We start from the raw sequence: 21,285 nt of genomic DNA, 5'->3' as shown, positions 1-21,285 counted from the left end.
CACCCCCCCCCCCCAACTACAACAACGTAATGGTATTTTTCTTTAAAACATAGTAACATATAACGTATCCACACACAATATCTAATACTAATCGAAATTGCCGGAATACAACATTTATTTTTACTACATATGTATGTATATGATTTTCAAAACAAAGGTTGGATGTATGTATAAGTATATGTTAAGCTATCAGTTGTAAGTGAACAGAATTGAATGCAAACTTAAATGTTTTTAAATTGTATACGAAGGATATGTAAAATGTATATTATATGTATGTATGTATGTATGGTGAACGAACACCTATAATTATATTTTATAGTTATATTATACGCGTATGTGGGATATTTATTATTGTCTCTATTCAATGAGTGTTCATTGCCATGAATTTTTAGATATACAGATATGTATAAGAATTGATACATGATCATGGGCCTTTTGATGATAAACAGCAACAACAAAAAACATACTGATAGACTATAGCCTGTTTGGATGGTAAATTGTTGGGCTTATAAGTAAAAGACATAAGTAGGATTTTTAATATATTTTTTATTTAAAATACATAAAAATAAATCAATTTAAATCAATTCTTAAATGTTTGGTACAAAGGAAAGTATTTCCCATGGAAAAATATTTACCTAGAAAATGTTTTGTTGGAAAATGAACAAGTTTCACACTTATTTTCTGGTGTTCGATAAGTAAGTAAAAAATATTATATCAAGATCATACATATGTAATCTAGCAAAACACTATATGCGTGAGATGAGGTGGTTAAGCGGTGATAGAGTTAGGATGGTCAAGGGAGAGTAGTGGGTCGTGAACTCGTAGATGAATTGAAAAGAGATATCTTGCAATGTTACTTATATAACTTATTTTTCTTTACTTTTGATTAAGAAAGTCTTTTTTCATTTTTAAAAAATTTATTTTTCTAAAAAAAATATTTTGATCATTTATGTATTAAATCACTCTAATATGATCCACATGTGAAATATCAACAAACAATCCCACATTAGTTCTAATTCTAAGCATATTGGTGCATTAATTTTGCTAAACTAAGTAATTAATCATTTGAGCATTTGCAATTATGGATCAATTATACTAGTACTACTAAAAGTTTCTACACACTTACCAAAATTGTTCAGAGAACAGTGCAAGCATTTGGATTCTCATCACTGAATGCCTCCGTTGCGGGATAAAGATAATCTCCGGTCACCGATCTGCATGTAGTTGTTGATCGCCGGTTGACGCATTCAAAGTCCGGCGAGTAAATGCCTCCTCCGCCGCCGCCGCCGTTATTCACCGACAAAATTTCAACGTCTTTCCTCAGGTGATATCTCAGAGATTCGGCCAAGGATTTCACATCAATTGTCCCAGTTACCGTCACCAAATTCTTTTCCCAATGCATTTTCACATTCCTACATCCTGCATTAGAGCCATTTTTATCATCAAATCTCTGATTGAATCTTCAACTTCTACAACATACACGATAAACACGTTTAACAAAATGCTACCTCTTGTTCGAGTGATAATTTTGTGAATCTTCTCGTTGCATGCGTCGCAGTTCAGAGGAAGTTTATACACAGCAATAGTCTGCTCGGAAATTGAGAAAATGAGGAAAATATGAACAAATTGAGAATCGATCAACAATGTAAACAGTTGAGATAGTACAAAATAAGCTCCGATTCAATCCACTAGCGAAACAGATATAATGCTTTCCATATTGGACTAAAATTCGCCGGAAACAGAGTACTAGTAACTGAAGCCTGTTCAGAAATTTGACCAAAGTGAGAAAATATGAAGAAATTGAGAATCAATCGACAATATTAACAGTTACGATAGTACAAAACCAGCTCCGAATCGATTCAATTCACGAGAGAAACAGAGAACAATGCTTTCCGCATTTGACTACAATACGGAGGGTGTAAAATTTCGCCGGAAAACAGAGTAGAGATTTCAGTTCCGGTGTGTAGCGTATTATTACCTCATTGCATTTATACTTCTGTTGGATCTCAGTTTCCTCAATATCCAGTTTAGGTGAAATGATTTTCACGATCTTCTTCAATTTCCTCTCCATTTTCTGCCGGAGTTTCAACGGATCGAATTTCCCTGTCATCGTCACCTTGTATACCGCTCCATTTTCCTCTATCTTCATCCACGAATTCAGATCTTCTCTCCAAAAATTTCAAAAAGCAAAATCAAATCAAAACAGAAGCAAAAATTCATCAATTCAAAAATTATCAGATTCGTTACCATGCAAATCGTGAACGCATTTGAAAACTTTTTCAGAGCAACCTTCACAAGAACAATGCATGTCAATTTGGAGAATTGCAGTAACATTTTTGCCGCCTTTTTCATCTTCTCCTTCCATTTCGTGTATAATTTTTTTTTTCTTCTTCCACTATGTGATTTGGTTCAATTCTCGTTGTACTTTATAAACTCTCTGTTTGAACTTTTGGCGGGAGTTTATTTGTAAGCAAATTTCTCCCAATATTTAATCATATACAATATCCTTTCAACTATTTTTCTTAGGGTCATATATGTCCAATAAATAACTTGTTAATTACACTACAAATTATTACATTATTATGCGAATTATCTTTAAAATTTGTATTGTACGTATTATTTTGAATTTAAGGTTAACTGATATATTACAAAATTAAATTTGTTAGCCGTTTGTTCATAAATTGGTGAACTGTTTGTTCTAATATGTTTTTTTTAGAGAAATCCCTTTGGATCTATAAGATTCAGAAAGTGTTTGTTTTGAAGCTAGACTTGTACATGTGTATTGATCTAACAAAATTATTAATAACTTAATACGTAAAATTATTTTTTAGAATACTTGATTTCCCTCGATACTAAACACAACCTATGCGGCTCCGATATTGTGAAATATGTCAAAATTATACACGGTTCGTTTCGTTTCCGTAAAGCACACTTCGTGTTAAAGTTGTATATATAACTTTATAAAACGAAAATGGTGTGTATAAAGTTTTGTCTTTAGAATAGCTTAACTAAAATATATCAAAACTAAGTATGAAAAAAAAAATACACGAAAAACATCAAATAATATGATGAGTAAAAGAAAAAAATACTATACTAGGAAACAAATATACATTTCTTATTATATAAAATATCAAATTCTTCTATAAGATAACTTTAATAAAATTCAAAGGTATATTGAATTTTCAATATTATATAAACAAAGAGAGATTAAACTTAAATTAAATCCCAAATCATTACTATATATTTTTGTTCCCTTCTTAAACACCAACAATTATCTCACATAATTGTGCAGTACTTAGCTTCATCATGAACAAATTGATCACTTTCTGGCCAATAATTATAATAATTTGGAAACCAAATTGGCTTCAAATCATCTTCATATTTCTCTTGCTTCACAATTTTGACTGTTTTTTTCAGCTTCTTTTTCAATTTTTTCACCAAATATTCAGTATTAATTGATCCACTCACCATCACCAAGTTCTTTGGCCTATCAATGAATATTCCTTGAAACCCTTTTAATATCATAAGAAAAAAATTTAAGTCTATTAGAAAAATTCAATTAAAGAAATTAAATGAAAATGTGGGGATTTAAATAGGAGAGGCAAAATTTAATAGGCGCTTGAAATTGAAAAATAAATAGTATTTAAAGTTAAGTTGAAAAAGGGAAATAGTATTCAGAATTTTATTTGAAAAAATGTTTATGAGGAAAAGTATATATCATAAAAATGTTACTTGAATACCTTTTAATATCATAAGAAATTTTTTTTTAAGTCTTTCAGAAAAATTCAATAAAGAAATTAAATGAAAACGGAGAAATTTAAATAGGTTCGACAGAATTAGTAGGTGCTTCGACATAAATTTAATAATATTTGAAAAAAGAAGAAATAATATTTAAAGTTAAGTTAAAAAAAGTTAATAGTATTCGAAATTTTATCTGAAAAAATTATTGAAATTTTATGAGGAAAAATATATACTTGAAAATCTGGTTTAGCCTAATTTTGCAAACTTGGAAAATTGGAGTGAAAAGTTTAATACATTATCTATGAATATTCCTTGAAACCTTTCTCATATTATTAAGAAAAAAGGAATAATAGAAAAATTCTATCAAAGAAATTAAATGAAAAAAGGGGGAAATTTTAAAAATGTGAAAATTTCAGTAAAATAAATAAATAAATAAATAAAATTTACCTTTTATTTTGGTCACTATGTTTTGCATTTTTTCCACACATTTATCACATCCCAAATTAATTTCCAGTGTTGTTTTTTTGGGAATCTCTTTTTCTTTATTTTCTTTTGATTTTGGAGAAATTATTTCCACTTTTTTCTTCAATTTCTTCTCAATTTTCTGTTGAAGTTTCAATGATTCCACTTTGCTAATCACTGTTACTTTGTATTTCACTCCAATATTTTCTATTTCCATAGACTGTATACCTTTAGTAGGCGTTTGAACATAAAAAAAACGTGTTTAGCTTGACAAAAGTAAAATATATCAAGCAATTAATATAGAAATAATTAAGAATAATATATATGAAGAAATTCAAAATCATATGTGTTGATAATATACCTTCCAATTTTTGAGTGCATTTAGCAATTTTTTTGAAACAATTCTTGCAGACACAATTCATGTTTATAAGAAAAACAACTTTAACATTTTCTTCTTCTTTCTTCTTTTTGGAACTCATTTTTTTAAAAAAATATTTCAGCACAAAAAAAATATATGTGTAGTTTGTTGGAAAATTGGTTTTAAAATCCATATATATATATATATATATATTGTGTGTGTGTGTGGAAAAATTTTTCTATTTAAAAGCAAATCTTTACTCAGAGGTAATAATAATTGTGGAAAAAAGTGGAAGTGCATGATTTGGTGCTTTTAATAGAAAAAAATATTATTTTTAACCTTATTTTAGGAAATCCCTCATATAGAAGTTATGTTAATAAGAGCATATTAGGTGGGATTTATTTTTCAAAATTCATATGAAGGTTGTATCATTTTATTCAAATAGCAACTTTACTTTTTTTTTTTTTCTATTTTGAAGTTAGACCTTATTTTTAAATAATCGATATGCGGTAGTTCAAAATTAATCACGCGATACAGAAAATTATAGTCTAATAATATTAGTGCTCAATTCTTATCACTTTGTTTCCTGATCTCTTTTTGAATATATTTATATAATGGAGTTTAAATTTGAACAAAAATATCTATAACTACAAAAAACGATATTAATACGCAATATTAAAGCTCAAAGAGCTTCAACAAGTGAATGATTCATAAAGTTCTAACTTTCATAATCTAAGTGTGAAAATTTTCTGGAGTTTCAAACTCGAAAAATGATTTGTAGAGTTCAAATTTTATTATTTCAAACTTTAAGAACAATTCTTAAAATTAAGACAGATGAATATTCTTCGAGTTTTTTCTAAGCGCCTTCCTCAATCCAGGCCCACTAAATAAAGGCCCATATGGGTATGGACTGGGTCTTTAGTTTACATTTCCCTGGGCCAAAATTTAGGCCCATATTTTGTATCGATCGTTAATTTATATTTATCGCAAGTTTTTTTTATATTTTCTTATCATGATAGTTCACAAATTGTGACAGTGCATAATATCAGTTTCTGAAATATTTATGCGTGTATTGTTGGAAAACAAAATTAAAAATACCTTCTTTCTAAAGGGAACTTTTTTAAAAAAATTTATTGTAACTCTTTATAAAATGAAACGTACAATATTGTGAACCTTATATCAAGAACAATGAAAAAGAAAAATCTTCTATCACTTTTTTTACTGAACAAAAGAAAAGGGAAAAGTGCAAACATCACTATCAAATTATAGCTTTCTAAATGTCTTTTTAATTTTCACCTTCAAAAGACATTATAGCTTTATTTAGGTATTACATCTTTTTCTTTTTCGATCCGTAAAATATTTTCTTTAGAGATTTTTTTTTTTTTGAAAAGTGATATTTTAAGCGCAAATAGGAAAGAACATTCTACAAGTGACATTCTAATTTAATCGTGTCATTTACCTTTAACACATCTAATCTTCATCTCAACCTTCGTCCCTAGAGCCTCCATAGTCCATTCCCACCATTCTAACTTCTACTCACTTTCGTAGAATATGTTTAAATCATATATAAATATTTTTACTTACATATCGAGCACAAATAAATAGATAAATAAATCACTGCTTATTGTTCTGCATTTAATTTTCTTCATACCAAACATACTCTAAACATTGAAATATAATAATCTAACAATTTTATCAATATTCAATTATGATCCGTAATTTCACGAATCAAATGACTCTTGAAATAATCGAAAGTAAGTTCTCCCACATTGGTGCTGAAGGGCACTTAAGAAATATTTTTAAGACATTTTTCTTATGTATTTATTAGTCACACTTTAACACTATGTTTGGAAACCCTTATTTTATGAAACAACCAATTTGGTGTGTTCCCATTGTTACTTAATTTCTTTTTTCAATTATATCTTTACATAATATTTCAAGATACTATTTTACCCATTACCTTAATTATTTAAATCTAGTTAAACCTCCTACCCTAGAATAATTAAGGATATTTAAGTAAATTTATGAATTACAATATCAATACGATACAATCAAACCAAACAATTTAAATGTTACTAAACAATAACAAACAATACAATATAACCAAACATTGTATCTACCATACAATACAGTACAATAGAGTACAATATATTATGAAATAATGAGTAACAATGATCCAAACAAAGTGTAAATGACTACATTATAATTGTTATTATGTTTTTAGTGAGAAGAAATCTTTTCTATTCATAAAATTTTAAGAAATCTAGATTCACATAGTACTTTTCATCAAAATTTTTTTTTTTAATAAAACAAAATTATAGTGTAGAATCAAATTAAGAAAGGAAATTTACGACAAACCCTAACAATAAAGATTCAGTTTCTAACATTTATATACTTATGATATGTTTATCTTAAGCAAATATCTTTTCATAAACAGTCTCTTCATCTCCGTTCTTCATTATGTAAAAATATAAAAATTTAGGTATAATTTATTTTCTTCAAATTAAATCGTGAGATTATCAATATGTTTCTAGTTATTGTAGTTTCTATCACGTACGAGGTACGTAGAGAGTGTGAATATTGAGGGACCAATTTATAAGCCAACTTGATTTTGGTACCAAACAAAGTCATGAAAAGGATATGTCGAAAATTTATTAATATCCTAGTTTGGGCTTTTAGCATCACATACACTTTTTTTTTTTTGGCTCTTTCTTAGAGAATATGTACTCTTTTATCTCTTTGAAAATAATACATTCAAAGTTGAATTTAAATTTCGAAATTTGTAAATATTAACGATGATCGATAAATATTGAGTGAAATTTTACAAAGTTTGATAGACATATAATATATATAATTACTATTTTGTCAAATTTTATAAGTGATTTAACAAAAATATAATATATACATATTTTATTGCTATCTTGCAAAAGCAGAGAGACAATTTTCAAAAGACTTTTGATTCAGATATATTGAGTACAAAGAACAATTGTAATATATCAATAATAATAATAATAATACATTTTATAACTTCACTAGCGAAGATTGAAGAAAGTAAAGGTAAAATTTACAACTCTGATGCTTCTCCCTTTAATTACATCGAAAAAGACAGAAGTTTCTTGTTTGATCCTTAATATTAATTACTTATTTTTCAAATTATTTATCAAAATTTAAGATTATACATCAATTAATATAAGTAATATGGTTATAATGTGTTAATATTAATTAATAAAAAGAGAATTTATTTTGATGAACCACCCAATGCGTAAGTGTAACTTACCTCTATCTTTTGGGAGTCGTTTGGTAACTAGTAAAAATCATGCATTGATTAGTAATATAAAAGTTAGTTATGAGTAAACCTATATAACAATTATTTTATGCTAAATGAATTATATGTATTAGTTATTCTACCTTCTATTTGCAGAAAATAATAAAAATAGATTCACTCATATCTCATACATATATTAGTTGTACGAATTTTTAGTTTGAAATCAAAAACAGAGTTAAGATTAGGAGTTTAATGGTTCTAAATCGTAAAACAGAAGAAAAATATTTTTGAACCAAGAACATTATAATGAAAACATATCTATGACTCCTTCCTCATCACTAAGTCATCAATCAATTTTGTTAAATGATTCACAAGTTAATATACACATATATATTTATTTAAGTTTCTAATACAAGATCGATCGAAAAAATACTGATTTATCCAAACACACAAATCTCTACTTAGCTTTGACTTAATTGATAATCAAACATCGTATTAATTTATATATGAATAATTTACTTAGTATCAATACCATATATATTATTAACAAAATTAGTACATTGATCACTTATTTCTTATCCAACTATCCATTCCGACGAAACCAAAAACGGAAGTCATGAAGAAAAGGACATGATAAATATGCCAAATCGGAAGATAGAAAATACACCACGTGTCTAGATGTGGTTAGCTGAAGAAGAAACTACCACGTGGAGGACATGGTATGTATCACATGGCAACTTATGGTTTTTGTTGGACCATGAAGATAAAGAGAAAATGACAAATAGTACTTCCCTTTTTTACAAACATTATTTGATAAATGCTAAAAAAATTTGGAATATATCTGAATTTCTATTGAAATTATTGTAATATAATTTTAAATTTTGAGTATTATTTATTATCTTATGTATTATTTAATAGTATAATTTAAAGATGTATAAGTGTTCAGTTGAACAAGTTATTATTTATAGTGATGCAATCAGGGGCAATTTAATGTAATTGGATACCTAAAGCGAAATTTCAATTTGTGGCCTAAAATACAAATAAACTTCATATACGTATATGAAGTTTATTTGTATATAATATTGTTTTTTCAGTTATTAGTTTTAGGCAAGATTTTATCAATCTAACATTAAAAAACAACATTTCAGTGAGATAATTATTATGTGTATTTTCAACATAACGCTATATGTAATAAGTTGATAAATATTAAATAAAGATAAGAATTAAAATCATAGAATTTCACTTAAGGAGTTGATGACTTGGTATACCTAATACCTCATTTTAATATTGTTATAATAATGCTCGAAACTAAAATTTAAAAGAAATAAAACTAATTTGTTATTATGTTCAACACTTTTTCCTATTAATTCTTATTTTTAACAAAGTACAAAAGAGTTTTTAAAGAGGACGACATAATATATTTTAAAAAATTGTACTTTTTATCATAAATAACCAATTTTTTTAATAAAAATTTTAACACATAATTTATTCTTGACAAAAATTTGAGACTCTTGAAATTTGGGGGACTAAAAGCAAAGGCCTTATTTTCCATAGCATAGGGCCGACCCTGAATGCAATATCTATGATATCCACGTGAATATGTATATATCTTTAAAATAGATTATTAAATAGTAAAGACGATAATAGATAGAGCTTTTGGCCAAAAACATCCTTCAACTATACCTCAAACTTGAACTACATCCTTCAAGTATCAGTCTTAGCAGAAAACATCCTTTAAGTATTTAAAAGTGAGCAATTTTCATCCTTATGTTAAATTTCGTCAAAAAATTAAGGAATCCTACAAAAATATGAGCAGTCACATGACTATCAATAAATGTTTTCCTGCATAATTTAATTACTTGCTATATATGAAGTTCCTGAAAAAAATATTTAAAATCTTAGACATTATTGCTTACGGAAATAAAAAAATATTTGGAAGGTGCTATTTTTCTTATTTAGTAACGGAAAGAACTTGGAGCTTAATTATCTTTACCTTTTCCATAGCCAAACTGTATTTAGATCAATCAAATTTTTTGATCAATCTGATATTAAAGTGATCAAAATATAGATTATGTCTCGCATTTGAGTTTCTTTTTACATTATTAGAAGCAGAAGTTTCCAACAAATGTCACTTCTAGCGTATTCAATTGAAAAGAAACATATTTCAACTAATAATATTTTTAATATCAAATATTTTCTGATAAATTAAAATAGAAGAGTGAAAATTTTCCACTTTACAATATTTGAAGGATGTTTTCTGGTAAGAATGATACTTTAAGGATTTACTTTAAGTTAGAGGTATAGTTTAAGAATGATTTTGACCAAAAACTCATAATAGATACTATCTAGAATTTAAAATTACTAAAGCGATTTCAAATATATTTCAAATCCTTTTCTCTTATAAAAAACTTGCTTTTCTTTATTGTGTTTTTTTTTTTTAATTATAGATATTGTAAGTAGTTGTAGTAGTAATAATTGCTATCGAGCACATAATGTCTTTCACTTGTATTTTTTTTCACACATTATTATCCTTGACCTAATTCCCTACTTTTGGATAACCTTTTATCACATGTGTGATACTTTTGGTCACGAATAATTAATGGAGTTTAGGGTAAGATATATTCCTATGAAAAATGACTTAAATTTGTCTTAATTTCTATCATATAATAAGGGAAAAAATAAATAATTTTAGGATAAAAAGATAATCTGGAATAAAATTTAGATATCTTGTTTAATTGACATGTTTGAGATAACTAATCTCACCACTTATACCATAGTAATGAGATAAGTTATTTCATATACACAGTTATCCCAGGATAATTAATCCTAAGATAACTAGTTCCCAATCAAACGACCCCATAATGTCTTAGAACCATTCTCTATCACTAGGTAGAAATAGAGATGAATCGCTTAACTAACTATTAATTGTCTATTCTAATCTTCGATCTCTATACTTTCTTATCTAGGTCAAGTCCTTAGATATTTTTGAATTTTTTTTTTTATTCTTCAGATATTTTTGGAAAAGTTCTAGTGTGTAAATTTGCTAAATTTGAAAAGACAACTGGAAATGAACTGTGAAATAGACAGAATAAATCACACTAGCTTTTGTTTTTGTATATAAAAGATGCAAAAGAATGCAGACTAGTAATAACAAGTAGTAATAATCAAGAAACCAAAATGTTGCCTTTTTCTGCATTTGCACCTGCACCTCCTTACATCTCTCTTACTAATTAGATTTTTATTATCATTGATTTGAATGTATTTGTATTTTTTAAACTCATGTTGTAGGGTGAAAATCTAAAGATATAAAAGATTATCTCTCTTCTCAACTTTCATCGAATACGGTTTTCTGCAGAATTTTATATGCATCTACGAGATTGAGTATGAAGTTCTTTTTACTTACTTTTAAGTTGAGCATCCGCTTTCCTTCATATCTTGTTAGAGTTAGAAATAGTGTATTTTACATATCCATATGACTAGGTGCTTGGATTTTCTAAATAGTGTACGATTTTCTGAAGAATTTTATATGCATCTATGAGATCGAGTATATATGAAATTATGTTTACTTACTTTGAATTTCGAGTATCTGTTTTCTTTCATATCTTGTTAGAATTAAAAATCGTGTATTTTACATATTAATTTATGATTAGGTGCTTAGATTTCCCAAGCAGTGTACAACTTTTTGCAGAATTTTATATGCATCTATGAGATCGAGTATGACATTTCTTGGAATTCTGTTTACTTACTTTTAATTTGAGTGTCTATCTTCCTCCGTATCGTGAGAGAATTGGAAATCATGTGTTTTACATATCCATATGATTAAGTGCTTAGATTTCCAAAATAGTTTTAAACAAAAATACTTCAAATCATTGCTATTTGACTCAGACCTGTTAAGTTTTTTACATATAGCTATGAATTTCTACTCACTAGTCATTTTCTTTTTAATTTGGTATATATATCGATCAAATCCTCAAATAATATTATCGTATTCATGCCAAATGTGAAAAATACACTACTTTTAATCAATTATCCTATGTAACAAAAGATGGGAAATTATAGGAGGTGCAAGTCCAAGTGCAGCTGAATGGCATTTTGAAAAATGAAGAAAAATTTCATGATGTTACGTTGTTAATTATATATAGGCGATTTGTCGATAGAACCAAAATGAACCATCCCTATGAAAGAGGTAAGAAAAAAAATTGCGATATCGAAAATAAAACTTATATGTATTATATAAGTATATTATATATTGAATTTTTTTCGTTTCAGGAGGCAGCCAAAATTAAAGATTTGATTTTCATGATATTTTATTTTTGGAGATTATAAAGCAAAGGTAAGAAAATTCCTTGTATATTTATGAATTAAATTAAGCATATATTATATGAAGATATATGAATAAAAAGTCTTTTAGGGCTTTATTAATGAACCTCTAAACCCTAAAAAGTTTAATGTATTATCCTTTATTTATAAAATGCTTATTTAATTTATTGATTTGCTTTTCTTTTGGGTTGTTCTAGCTCTCTTATCATTTATTTTTCATATGTTTTTATTTGTCGAAACAATTTATAATTTGAAGTTTTTGAATCTAAAATTTTAATCCTGTTATATTTTTGAATTCTAAATTTACAATTTAAGGTAAAAATATTAAATTCAGAGCGAAGTTATTGATTTTAATACACTGTTAACTATGTTAGTAGCTGATCTAGAACATTGAATTCATCAACTTTAAATTCTTATTACGTCTCTGCTAATAAAGCAACTTTATAATATCGTAATAACTTGTGTGTGTATATATATATCCTATGAATTTCTTAAAGGCAAAAATATAAAATTTTGATTAAAGTTACTGAATTCGATCGACCGTATTACGTTGGCAGCTGGAAAAATTGGAGAACCAATGAGGTAAGTAGTCTTTCTTTTACCGTAAAATGAAATTTGGAATTCGATGGAAATTTTCTTGTTTTATAGTATAATGGTTAATTATTTTTAATGTTAACTAACTAAAGAATGGCATTTAATTATTCAATTTAATTTGAAGATGAGATGAATTAGTTGTGTTTTGGGAAATTTTTATAGTCGGATTGATTATCTGTACTTTTACTTTGTTAGCGAGAATCATTTGACTTTTATTAATCTCCATCTCTATTCCGGCCACTTTCCCATTACAAAAAAAATAAATAGTTGTTCTATTGTAATTGTTACTCTCTTTTAATAACTTTTTTAGTCGATGAAATTATAATACTATATTGTTCGTCAGAAAAAGCCATAATAATTCTTTTAGTTGACTATAAGGTTTTTCAGACACTTTTTAGGTAATCAATTAATGTGTGAGCTTAAATTGATATATTTCGATCTAAATAATACGAGAAGTTGAATATTAAGTCTTTCATACATTTTTAGAAGATCTAGTGTTTGATAAAGACTTTAATGCCAGAGAATTGAAGATCTAGTATTTCTCGTACAATTTTAAAATATTAAATTAATTTAATTTAAAGATTAGTCAAGTTAACTCTTGAGAGCAATAACATGAAAAGTATTTTGAAACAGAAAAAATACTATGTACAAACATTATTTAATCTTATTTTCTAGATTTTCCACTTGTAATTACTATCTAAATGACCTGATAGTATCCTTTTTCTTTTTTTTTATATTCTCAATTTCAATTTCTGATACAAAATTTAATTCAATATAAAATTTTAAGTTTAATAAAAAAGATTTTGATTGAAAAATCGTGATGAAGAATTTAATTAATGATAATTGTATATGTTTTTCTTGATTGATAATATAAAAATATTTGTACATAACTGATTTATAATTGGAAGTAGAACTTGTAAATTACTTGCACTTTATTTTATTGATGTTCGATATGTTGTTTAATTGTGTATAATAATTTTTTTTTTATGTTTGATTCATTGTTTTTATTTTTCTTTCTATTTGTTTTTATTTTTCTTTCTATTCTCTATTTATGTCTTTTGGTCTAGTTACGTACTCTTAAGAGTTGATCTAAAAAAGTTAGGAGCATTCAATTTTAAAGTATAGATATCTGATTCTAACGTTATTTTATTTGTGATAAATTTTTCTAAATTTTTGTATGTATATTTTACTTCGAGATATTTTCAAATATTGTATATAAATTTGCATATAGCTGAAGTTTAGATACATATACGGTTAAAGTTTTGTCATTTTTGTGTGACTAACAATTTTTTCTTACACTTTACCTGCGTGAATTTCGAACATAATAGAAGTTCAATCAATTTTATCTGAACTTACAAAAATTGTTATATTTTAGCCATATATGTAACTTCATATGTACATTGTATTTGAAATTTCATTTTATCCATCACAAGTAAATATATTGCATTTTAACAATACGTTATATTTTGTATCAATCAATACAAAAGAAAAAAAAAACATCAAGAATTGTGGTGAGATGAATAAGTACCCTTCAAAACGTACATCTTTTATTATGCAAATCACTTGTAATTTCACATTATTCAAGCAATTCTGTCACAAATCAAAAAATAAAAATAAAAAATACAAAGTAGATGGATGTGCTTTTAACATATAATGAGCAAACTATGCAAATCTTACCAATACTTAGTTTGTAATATAAAATATAACCATGGTGCGAGCCAGTTTCTGTACACCTTGACTAAATCTACAGGTACTTGCTAGCTCCCACCAGCACAGGTATCGGTTACAAATCTTATATTTTTGAACGAACCTTATCGATTAGTTCTCTTCTTAGGATTTTCCCAGCAGCTGACTTGGGAACACTGTTAATGAATGTCACCTTCTTCAATCTTTTGAAAGGTGCAACCTGCATAGATATGGATCGAAAAATGAAAATAAGATTTTGAAATGGACAAAACATACATTCGGGGTAAGCTGTAGTGACTTATATTTCAAGATTTTCAGTTTTCCACCTCCCGAGCCAACCCAACTACCCACCGCAGTTCCAACAAAATATTGAGCATAATGTCGGTCTCAAGCCTAGATATAACGGAGGAGTTTTTGGTACCGTTAACAGTTAATGTAAAACTATAATCAGATCTTGATTAATCTTTCCTAGTACAGAACTATGTTTGGTATGTGTTCCTAGGCTGCTCACCTAGGCAACCGTGATATTGGATCGAGATAGAGTCTAAAAGAAGCGATATGGATAGTAAGGGTTCATTTGGATTGAGACGTATTTGTTGTAGCTGTTTTAGCATGTGAAGTGACAACTTAATTCGGTAAAACACATCCCGGCAGATTGTCTGAAGAGGGTCCATGCCTAACACCAGCATAGCATACTTTGAGACAGTTATGATGGTGTTAATATGATCAAGAACCCTGACTTATTAGGTTATTTTTCTTTTCAGCTAATATATAAAGATCTTCTAGGCTAGTCGTGCAAACATCTTATGTATATCTAAAGAGATGTCATTGTTTCACGAGCATATACCTGATCCGCAATGAACTTTTGAACATCTTCTTCAGTCAGAGAGCTATTAGGAGAGCGAACAACATATGCAACCGGAACCTCACCAGCCTCAGCATCAGGAAACCTACAAGGGAACTCTTAACTTAGTATTTTGATGTATCATCTTTTTAGGTAATAGTACAGTATCACATGAAATTTTTCTTTGGATAAATCACCAGTAGCATGTGAATTGTGATGTTCGAATAAGATAGCTTCAAAATTTACTAAAGCAAGACTTACGGGATAACAACAGCATCTAATATTTCAGGATGAGAAACAAGTAGACCTTCAAGCTCTGCTGGTGCAACCTGATAAAAAAATAAGCTTGAATTGATTAATTGATATAAGAATCGATATGCATCCGGAGAACATTACATAATTCCTTTAAACTATGAAATTCCGTCTATCTAAGTATTTTGCAAAACGGAAATGAAAGTATACAGTTGATGTCGAAAAATTAACTATGGCTAGTGGATACGATAGGTTATTTTCAAGCAGGTTACTAGGATTCCAATGTGGATGTTAGAGCATGCTACATTCGTCCTTCATCGGTTGTGTAAGAGTTCCCAAAGGGGTTTAAATGATCACGGCTACTCCCATGTCTTAAGGTTAAAGCGAGTTTACTTGCACATTCAGCAAGTAAAATGGAATATACCCTCTCTGAAAAGAATTGTAAATCAATCCAAATGGAACAGGAAATATTTGCCTTATGAAGCATCTAATGAAGGCACTTTTCCCTTCAGGAGGGACCACAATATGTGCTTTATTCTGAACTTTTACGGAAAGCTCCTTGGACTACAATCCTATATTGAGAATCCACTAGGGGACTACCAAGGTCATATTTCGTGAAGCGACCACCACAGAGGCAGACTCAACCTGCCATTATGTAGAGATTGTAAATAGACAGACCTCCTAGTGGGCATTTCGCCAATACATAGCGCACAACCTGTTTAAGGGAAGCGACATACTGATGGAGTCCCAATAGCTGAAAAGATCATGTTTGTGAGCAGTTCTGAGAAAGTAGTAAAGATGATCCCTTTTGGAAATCAAACCAAAATGCTTTCCAGGAACATTAAACAATCACGTTTTGCAAAACTGATATAAATGTTTCTCCAGGAACTTCTTGGCAGAAACTAATCCAGCATGCAACTTGGTCGTGAGCAGCTCATACAATAATAAATATGTATAATCAATGAAATCAGAAAGATAGGATTACGACCCCTTCATCATATCAAGATTTGGTCGTGAAACTAATGCATATGTACCACGTCAGGGCATGGACAGCATGGACAAAATTGGGTCCAGCAAGTCCAGCTGAGTCTATGCTACTTCTATTTTTAAAACCTGGAGAAACTCCGTCATCACCAAAATAGAGGGTACCTGAAAACCTTTGTACTTGATGAGCTCTTTGATCCTGTCAACGACATAAAGCAATCCATCCTCAGTAAAGTACCCAAGATCTCCTGTATGAACCCAGCCCTGATTATCTATAGTGAGCATTGTGGCCTGTGGATTGTTGAAATAGCCTGAAAATAGCAAGACTCCATGAAGAACATGCTAAACTAATTCAATGACCTGGTCATTGTGAAATGTGAGAAACCAACAACAACATGCCCAGTGAAACCCATCCATCTCATGACAGTCGCTACAAACTATTCATTTTTAGATTAACAATTATTGCCTTGTCCAAAAGAAACATATTAGCTCAAAAAATATGCCCTTTGGCGACAAACCAGAGTTAAATTTATAAGAGTCTAGAGGTCAATTGAAGTAAACAAAAATCCTGGAGAGCATCTCAACTGTGATACTATCTCATAATATCTTCTTTTTTCTATTTTGGGCAAGTAAAATATCGGGGAGAATCGCCAGCAGAGAAGCACATGATACTCTAATGCTATTCTTCTCAGAACTGACCATACTTCAAGAGATTTAAATGCAACAAGGTGCAAGGTGTAATTTTCATACAGATCGGATGGAGCTTTTGAGTGATGAGTTCAACTGAACACAATATTTTGACATAAAGCATATATATATATATATATATATATATATATATATATGTAATAACAATACTCCCTCCGTTTCAATTTGTTTGATTGGTTTTAACTTGGCACGGAGTTTAAGAAAGTAAGGAAGAGTTTTGAATCTTGTGATTTTAAACTAAAGATATGTAGAATGTACCAAAATATCCTTTAAATTTGTGGTCTTTAACATGTACCATGGAAAGTTGAAATTAAATGAGTTGCCAAAAAAGGAGAGAGACATTCTTTTCTAACCGGATTAAAAAGGGAAGTAAGACAAAAAAAATTGAAATGGGGGGAGTAATATTTTGTTTTCTTTTTATGTCCGTGGTGTCCTGGCCACTTTTCTCACACCTCAACTAATTCCACGGGGTACCTGCCACTGGTCAGATACCAGGTAACTCTGTCCATCAAGGCTAGGGCAGATGGGAAGAATCACCAAGTGTTCTTTTGTCTCCGCTAAGTTTTGAACCTGAGACCTCAGTTCTCAACCACTTCATTGACCACTTATACATACCACAAACATTATATACTAAACCCATGATTTTCAGAAGTACAATGAGTTCATATATAAGAATATTAAATGTTGAACTCATCAAGTTTATATCTTGGTTCTGCCTTTTTATTCATTGTACTGCTAGTACCTAGCATATTATGTTATGTTACTCCATAGATGAGCAAAAGAAGATAGTCCTATTCCATAATACATGAACCTCTTATAAAAAAACTACAACAAGTCAAACTTAGCAAATATTTTACCTTTCATCATGTTGGGACCACGGACCCATATTTCACCTAATTGCCCAGGAGGAAGAGGCTTCGATTTATCAACACTAACTATTTGAGCTTCAACTCCAGGAGCTAAAGACCCTGCTGATCCTGTATGTCTAGGACCTACACACATATTCTCCACTGAAACAATTCCACAGGTTTCTGTCATACCGTATCCCTGAAATTACAGTACTAGTAATATGAGAAGCCCACATTGTTCTTCCCAAAGTACTTGTCGAATGCCATGACCATATATGTAAAACTATTAACATTGACATAACATCGGTCTGATTATTCATTCATTTCATGCGTATGATGTTCTGGTCTAAAAATGAAAATAATAAACAAGGTATCAAAGAATTGAGGCTCATAGAATTGTATTTCTTCCACAATAATGGTTAGGCAAACAGATAAAGAGAAGAGTAGTTTTGATGTTTAGAAGTCAAATGCCTACTCAAGGAGTACTATATTGAAATTTGAAGGTTAAAACAAAAACTACTACTCCCTCCGTTTCAATTTGCTTACTTACCTTTCAGTCTATTTGAAAAAGAATGTCTTTTTAGTATCACGAGATTCAAGAGTTCTCTTTACTTTCTTAAACTTTGAGACAATCAAATTGAAACAGGGGGAGTTTAACTAACACATGTCAATCCCAAACTACTCGTGGTCAGCTATAACAATCCTCTAAATGCATTATGATCCATTTTGACCTATTTCACTCCACTAAAAGGGTAGCCTGGTGCACTAAGCTCTTACCATACATAAGGTCCGGAAAGGACCACAACACATAAGGTCAATTCTATGCAAACCTACCTTGCATTTCTACAAGAGGTCGTTGTCAAGAGTTGAACCAGTGACATCATGATCACATGGCGGTAACTCTTACTTATATTGCGGAAATATCCTTCCTTCCAATACTTGAGATAAAAATTACCTGCATAACAACAGCCTGAGGGAAGTTCTTAGCGCAATCCTCCATCAAATCCTTCCCTAAAGGCGCAGCCCCGGATCCAATTTGCTTTATCGACGTTAAATCATACTTCTTGACCACAGGATTCTTAGCCAATGCTAAAACAATTGGAGGTACAATCCATAAATGACTCACTCTATACTTATCAATATTCTTCAAAAGCGTTTCCAAGTCAAATTTCGCCATAGATACAATAGCATTACCCCTTTGCAACTGTGCATACATGATAACAGCAAGACCAAACACATGAAACATAGGCAAAACACACATATACACATTATGCATTTCCCCAGCCAAATCTTGATCACTAGATACCATTAAAGCCGCCGATATGAAATTCCTATGAGTTAACACAACACCTTTACTAACCCCCGTTGTACCCGAAGAATACAACAATACAGCAGTATCAGTTTGTTTTACCACAATTTTATCCAAATCAAAATACCCAGCTTTATCCACTAGCTCAGTAAACCTTACAACACCTGCATTTTTCGAATTCGAATTTCCCAAAAGCAAAATAGGCAAATTAAAACTATTAACCTTATCAAACAATTCAGGGGAAGTAATAATAAGGCTTGGTTTACAATCTTTAATTTGCTTAGAAAGTTCAGCAACAGTATACATAGGATTAACAGTTGTAGCAATAGCACCAATAGCAATAACCCCAAAGAAACTTAAAGGAAATTGAACAGAATTTGGGGCAAATATCAAAACAACGTCATTTTTCTTGATACCCATTTGGTGAATAAGTCCATGAGAGATTCTTGACACCATAGATTTGAACTGAGAAAAGGATAAAGTTTCACCATTATCAGCATCAAAAAACGCAGGTTTTTCAGGGTAAGATGAAATCTTTCTGAATAAAAAAGAAACCATAGATAAATTTTCATCTTTTGGATAAAACACAGGTGGTCTAAGAGATCTGTATACCCCATCACGGCCATAACCAGATTTCTCCATAACAATCAAAAATCAAATTTTTTTTTTGCCTTTCTTGATTCTTTTTAGATTTTGGATTTTTCAGTGACAAAATTGAAATGGGTATTTGTAAATACAGATATAAAAATCAACATGACAATGATATACACATCATCCTTGCCATTGTAGAGTACACTATTCAAATATATGAGAGAAAAAGTCAAGATTATTGATGTATTATTTTTCTTTGGACCATTTATAATGATTTATTAGTTTCTAGGTGAAGTACATCATAGTATTATCTTAAATAATGTAAGGTCTTAATCTTGACACAAATTATTATGATTTACGTTTATTTTTAAAAATTATGAATAGTTTTAAAAATATTCGTTTATTTAATTAAATAAATTTAAATACTCCTTTAGTCTTACAACATGAATGAAATATCCGAAATACTAGCTAAATTAGTTTGTCTTCTCCATTTTTCCAGATTCTTCGTCAAGAGAATCACATGTGACAGATCGAGGTTATCTAAGTTTAGTTAGTAAAAGTGTTTGTTAATAATTCAAAAATGAAACTAATAATTTATGTTAAATTTAATGATTTTTTCAATACTTTTCTCGATCATCTATCATGTGGCAGATCGAGGTTATCTAAATTTAGTCAGTGAGAGTATTTGTCAATAATTCGAAAATGAAACTAATAATTTATATTAAATTTAATGATTTTTTCAATACTTTTCTCGATCATCGATCATGTGGCAGATTGAGGTTATCTAAATTTAGTCAGAGAGAGTGTTTGTCAATAATTCGAAAATGAAACTAATAATTTATGTTAAATTTAATGATTTTTTCAATACTTTTCTCGATCATCGATCATGTGGCAGATCGAAGTTATCTAAATTTAGACAGTGAGAGTGTTTGTCAATAATTCGAAAATGAAACTAATAATTTATGTTGAATTTAATGATTTTTTCAATACTTTTCTCGATCATCGATCATGTGGCAGATCGAGATTATCTAAATTTAGTCAGTGAAAGTGTTTGTCAATAATTCGAAAATGAAACTAATAATTTATATTAAATTTAATGATTTTTTCAATACTATTCTCGATCATCGATCAGTAATACTATTATTTGTTACTTTTGAAAAAAGAAATTGAAAATAATAAATATTTAAGTGTAGTTTGTTACATTACTTTTATTTAATATATATGTGATTTGAAAATTAATAGAAATGGAGTATGAGAGTATAGTTAAAAAAAATAAATTTATTTTCTTAGAAGTGTCAAATATGGATTAACAATCAAATTTAT

General features: G+C 29.1%; 3 protein-coding genes across 3 annotated transcripts; all 3 read right to left on the bottom strand.

Annotated features, from left to right (window-relative positions):
• Positions 1–1,006: 1,006 nt before the first annotated feature.
• Positions 1,007–2,455, bottom strand: LOC107004331 (heavy metal-associated isoprenylated plant protein 3-like). Its single transcript, XM_015202550.2, has 4 exons — positions 2,248–2,455; positions 1,979–2,163; positions 1,509–1,587; positions 1,007–1,419 (listed from the first exon to the last, which is right to left on the bottom strand). Exons 1-4 carry the CDS (start codon positions 2,363–2,365, stop codon positions 1,136–1,138), a joined length of 666 nt encoding a protein of 221 aa, XP_015058036.1. The 5' UTR covers positions 2,366–2,455; the 3' UTR covers positions 1,007–1,135.
• Positions 2,456–3,240: 785 nt separating this feature from the next.
• LOC107004386 (heavy metal-associated isoprenylated plant protein 1-like) lies at positions 3,241–4,682 on the bottom strand. Its single transcript, XM_015202592.2, has 3 exons — positions 4,565–4,682; positions 4,189–4,431; positions 3,241–3,512 (listed from the first exon to the last, which is right to left on the bottom strand). The coding sequence occupies exons 1-3, from the start codon at positions 4,680–4,682 to the stop codon at positions 3,277–3,279; spliced, it is 597 nt and encodes a 198-aa protein (XP_015058078.2). The 3' UTR covers positions 3,241–3,276.
• Positions 4,683–14,265: 9,583 nt separating this feature from the next.
• Positions 14,266–20,224, bottom strand: LOC107004955 (4-coumarate--CoA ligase-like 7). The gene is made up of 6 exons (XM_015203391.2): positions 19,018–20,224; positions 18,072–18,261; positions 16,672–16,817; positions 15,532–15,599; positions 15,274–15,376; positions 14,266–14,646 (listed from the first exon to the last, which is right to left on the bottom strand). The coding sequence occupies exons 1-6, from the start codon at positions 20,011–20,013 to the stop codon at positions 14,533–14,535; spliced, it is 1,617 nt and encodes a 538-aa protein (XP_015058877.1). The 5' UTR covers positions 20,014–20,224; the 3' UTR covers positions 14,266–14,532.
• Between the last annotated feature and the right edge of the window lie 1,061 nt (positions 20,225–21,285).

This window comes from Solanum pennellii, chromosome 11 (genome assembly GCF_001406875.1).
Source record: "Solanum pennellii chromosome 11, SPENNV200".
Classification (NCBI taxonomy): domain Eukaryota; kingdom Viridiplantae; phylum Streptophyta; class Magnoliopsida; order Solanales; family Solanaceae; genus Solanum; species Solanum pennellii.
Note: the sequence above shows the minus strand (reverse complement) of the source record. Positions and strands in the feature narration are given on the sequence as shown.